Source organism: Oratosquilla oratoria, chromosome 29 (assembly GCF_046742065.1).
Source record: "Oratosquilla oratoria isolate Oo_2021 chromosome 29, ASM4674206v1, whole genome shotgun sequence".
Taxonomy (NCBI): Eukaryota; Metazoa; Arthropoda; class Malacostraca; order Stomatopoda; family Squillidae; genus Oratosquilla; species Oratosquilla oratoria.
The window spans coordinates 22,123,663-22,128,662 of record NC_134805.1 but is presented as its reverse complement, the minus strand read 5'-3'; the positions used below and the strand labels follow the sequence as shown (position 1 = coordinate 22,128,662).

The window sequence follows — 5,000 nt, the reverse complement described above, 5'->3', positions numbered from 1 at the left end:
TGTTAAATAATTATGTAAAACTTCATATACATTTGCTGTTATGGGGTTAGGACAGAAGCGATGGTGCAAGTTAACAAGCTACGGCCAGATGAGAGGTGAGTTTTATTTTTCTAAAATGGCGGCATCAAGCTACGTGAAAAGACAAAGAGAACCTCCAAATTAAAAAAAAAAAAAAAAAAAAAAAAACTACAAAAAAATCTACTTACCCTCCACCGGCGGTCTTATTCTCTTATCGTATCTACTTCTGTGTAACAAAAAATCTAATATATCTTTGTCCGTAGCCTTTAGGTAGACTCTGGAAAAAAGGGAGAAGGAAGTTGAAAAAACTTTTCACGCGAACTGCTAGGAGATGTCTTCGGGGGAGAAATAGTCAGAAAAAATGTATTTCACACTTCAAAGCTTCTACAATTTTAAACAAAAATACTTCATAGCCGATTCCAAAGCTTTACACAAGTCTAAAAAACTGATCTAAAAAGGGAACACTTGGAGACTAAATTATTTGAAAATTTCCTTAAATATATTTCCTCAGTCAAAAAACTGTATCAAGACAGAATATGAGAAAGAGAATTACTGAGAGAAAAGAAGAACAGGCATTCTGGATTTGAAACAATATATCATAGAACGGGTATTAACACATTATTAAAAACTCTATATAATAATACGAAAAAAAATCAAAGGGTAATACAAATTTAGCTTACAAGATGCAATCAGTTTGATAACCCCACAAACTCCGATGAATTTGATAACAAATGTTTGTAAATCAAATCGGTGAGAATTCTGTGAAACCAGGAAACTGGTGGAATATTGGTAATAATGATGTGAACACTTGGTAAGGTTATGGTGGTGGTGATAGTGGTGGTGGGAATGGTGGTTATGGTGGGGATGGTGATGAAGATGGTGAAGATGGTGATGATGACGACAACGATAACAATAATGAAGTCGATATCAGTAGCGACGACGATGACAACGACGGTGACACTAGTAAAAGTGTATTGATGTTTCCAGACAAAGCTTTTTTGTTTGTGATTTTCAGAATAAGTGAACAATTCTTAACATAACAATGACAAAGAGAATAAAGCATAAATATCAACAACTTTACAACACCAACGATGACCACTCACGTGGGACAGTGTGAAAAGCTTTTTTTTTTCTAGCATATACAGTACAAGTATAAATTTCTCATTATTTGTAAGAATCTTTGTGTAACAGTATTTACATCTGAAATTATTTTATCATGTAATAAATCTTTGCACCCTCGATCTACAATAAGCACAGAGAAGCAAAACTCATCATTCCCATGCAGCCTATGCTACTGAGAATATGCTACATCCATTTTGAATAACCCGTTTGTGAAAATAATTTAAATTGTGTAAGAGTATTTACATCTGAAACAGTTTTATCATGTGATAAATCTTTGTACCCTCGATCTACAATAATCACAGAGAGGCAAAACTCAGCATTCCCATGCAGCATATGCTACTCAGAATATGCTGCATCCACTTCGAATGATCCGTTTAACAAATCGACGTCTGTGTTCGGCTTTTGTGTTTATTATGACTGTCGCCAGACGATTTAATTCTTCTAAAAGAAAAAATCTTTCATGACTCAAATATTTTGTACTCTTTAGGTCAAACTTAAAGACACGGAAGACTTCTGAAGTGGGAAGTGAAGGTACTGAAGTTTGCGACAACAGACTATAACTTGATCTGTAAATTAAAAACCTTTACACAAAAACACCTTTTTCCAGAATATGTTGTACTTCATTTCAGTTCAGTGACAGACCATGCTATGCACTATCGCATTTGCTACATCCACACTCACACTGAATACTAACCAGCGAAGAAACAATAGCCTCAAGCTGTCTGAGCGTAAATTTAATCTAGAAGTTGATAAAAACAACAAACGTGTATTCAACAAATGAAATAAACTTCCCAAAAAGCCAATTCAATTTCATTTTAGCAGTCATTTAAACGAACATGAGAAAAAAGGTATGTATATGTATATATATATATATATATATATATATATATACGTATATATATATGTATATATATATATATATATATATATATATATATACTCGTATACACACACACACACACACACACACACACACACACACACACACACACACACACACACACACACACACACACACATCTCATGTCCTGGTGATTAGAGTTCCCGGCTGCCACTACGGCGGTCCGGGTTAGAATCCTGCCCAGGGCTGAAAAAATTTCAGTATCACTGCGCTGCGAGTCGTTACTCCAACTCTCGTGGGCTGGGAGTTGGAGGTGTGTGTGCGTGTAAGGACACATCATTACTCCATAGATCGGTCATACATGAGCTTTGAACTCTCTTCCGGGAGGGAAGCTGTTGATCACGAGTCCAACACGTGATCCTGGACCATGGTGAATCATACACACACACACACACACAACTATATATATATATATATATATATATATATATATATATATATATATATATATATATATATATATATATATATTATCTCGTATCTAGCTCCGTTATGGAGGGGGCGAGCCCCTGTCACTATGATTTAGCCGTGTAACAATATATGCACATAAATAAGGGCCTCAAATCCCCTTATGAGGGCGAGGGAAGGGGGAGTCAGAGCTGACCTATTGCTTGGAAGTGAGAAGAAAAAAATGCGCAAAGAGGGGACTTCCAGTCTCTCCACCCCGCCTCATCTTAAGGGAACACTGTGGCAGTATTCTTGTCACCCGACACAAGGGGGGAGTCAGAAGTGCTGCCTTAACCAAATGAGGGCTCTTTTCGGAATGACAGACATTGGAGTCCTGGTGGTTTTTTGTTTAGAATTTACGAAATCGTTGGTTCAGTCATACGGCACGTCCAGACGACCGAGCAGAGGTTGACGGGCAGTGTCCGCAAACGGGCAAAGGCCACGGGCACGACTGTAGCGTTGTCCACACGGTGTACAGCTGGCCCAATCCAACCAGGACACAGCCTGAGCTCGTGGTCGTCATTCAGGCAGGGCCTGCAGACTAATGCGGTACGATAACTACCAGTATGGTGGCCGATAAGGTTCCGTTAAATGTAGAATGTGAAGTCGCGACCACTGGCTCATAGCGGGAGTAGAGGCAGACGTGTCTGCCAAACACTAGAGTGAACGATGGCAACCTCTGGCCCTTGTCACCATAAGGAAGCATCGTGTGTCTGGCAGCGACGTCATATTACCGACTACGGCATTGTTTCCCAACCTTTTCGAAATGATTACCCCAAAATTCAATTTCGCAGTTATCAATTACCCCATTGAACATATACCCGGTAATATCGGATGTTTTTTTTTTCGCTGTCACCTGATGAACTGCATGGGCTATATACGTACAAATCCTGCAATGTAGTGATATATCCTGAGTGTAGAGTTGTAGACTGTAGATGTGTAGAGTGTAGTGATATATATGTAATTAGAGAGACTTAAACTGATTGACTTGGTCAGGCTACCTCTTCTAATACAGAACATTCATTATCCCAAAAATATGGGTCCATTGCCCCACTGGGGGTAATTTAACCCGGGGTTAGGAAACACTGGGCTACGGACGGTGTCTGGTGGTTTCGCTCAAGAACCAACTTGGGCACTTTGCCCGTGGTATAGCGGGCAAAAGCGGTCAACTTCTTAATGGGCAAATTGGTCGCTTGTGCACGCGGGCAGTGCTCGATCGTCTGGAGGGGGTTTTAGAATGATGAAGGTGTTGAGGGAGGTTGACCAGATGCAGCACGTGCTAAGTATGCTGTTGCAGCTGCGCTTATGACAAGCATCGAAAATTACAATTATTTTTCCTGTGCTAATTCTATTTATCTCTTTGTTCATTTATATATCGGATTAATTATTTTTGTTACGATTCCTGCCAGTTTTACCCTCCATCCCCCTGTCGTTCCTATTCTCGTCGTCGTTGTTATAAAACTTTTTTCTTTCTTGCAAATACTGTGCGCTATTTTTCGTTTGTTTCGACCTTAATACCGAAGGCTATCATTAATCTCTTTTCCTTTACGTTGAAAAAATATACAAATATTTTTAAGTCAGACTGGAACACACCTCATCCATCTTCGCCCTTCAGGATTCTCATCCGTGCAATTTCTCTTCTTTTCATGGTCCTTCCTTGATGGCCACTTGCTCTCTGTGTCCATGGCCAAAGGTACAGTTTCGATAACAAGTCTTGTAACCATTTCCAGAATGGTTCGGACGAGAGCACTGACTATTATATTATATGAATAAAATATTCTGGAAGTAGGGTGGAAACACTGTATATCGTGACTACAGGACTGTACACTGGATTATATTTTATATATATATATATATATATATATATATATATATATATATATATATATATATATATATATATAATGTGTGTGTGTGTGCGTGCGTGCATACTGAGAACTTGAAGAAGGTGGATAAAGAGGACTTAGGTCAAGATTATTCCTGACTAGATTATTACTATGCTTCTTCAAAGGAATATATTTCACCTTCCTCTCTCTCTATCTCTCTCTCTCACACACACACGCATACACACACGCACACACACAAACCTTTTTTTTCTGTTCCACACAAACGTTTCAAGAAGCCACTTATCCTATCACTAGTTTGGCTTTTTCTCTATTTCTGCATATGAGTCTTTCTGAGCAGGATATGATCAATTATTTTCTCCATTATTCTTTGCCTTTATCCCGGCTTTCAATTCGAATTTCTTTTGATGCAGTTTCATTATTTCGTAAAGTGCCATACTCCACGATTTCTTGTTTTTTATTTCCGTTTTCAAAGATGATGATGTTCTACAACTCACTTTTAATTCTTTGAAGTGTGTTGTTTCTTTGTATAAATATGTATACAGAATTAGCTTTTATTAATGAGTAAAATAGATATCTTTGATGCGTAAAAGACATTTACTTTTAACATATCCCAAAGCCCACTTCTTCTTACTAGATACTAGGATTACTAAGAAGTCAAGGACCCA

General features: G+C 38.2%; 1 protein-coding gene across 3 annotated transcripts in view; it reads right to left on the bottom strand.

Annotated features, from left to right (window-relative positions):
* pHCl-1 (pH-sensitive chloride channel 1) overlaps window positions 1-5,000 on the bottom strand; it is an 877,177-nt gene that overhangs the window by 190,326 nt on the left and 681,851 nt on the right. For all 3 annotated transcript variants that reach the window (XM_076211871.1, XM_076211873.1, XM_076211872.1), the window contains one exon: window positions 207-295. In XM_076211871.1, coding sequence (XP_076067986.1) covers window positions 207-295 — 89 coding nt within the window. The remainder of the gene's footprint in view (window positions 1-206; window positions 296-5,000) is intronic.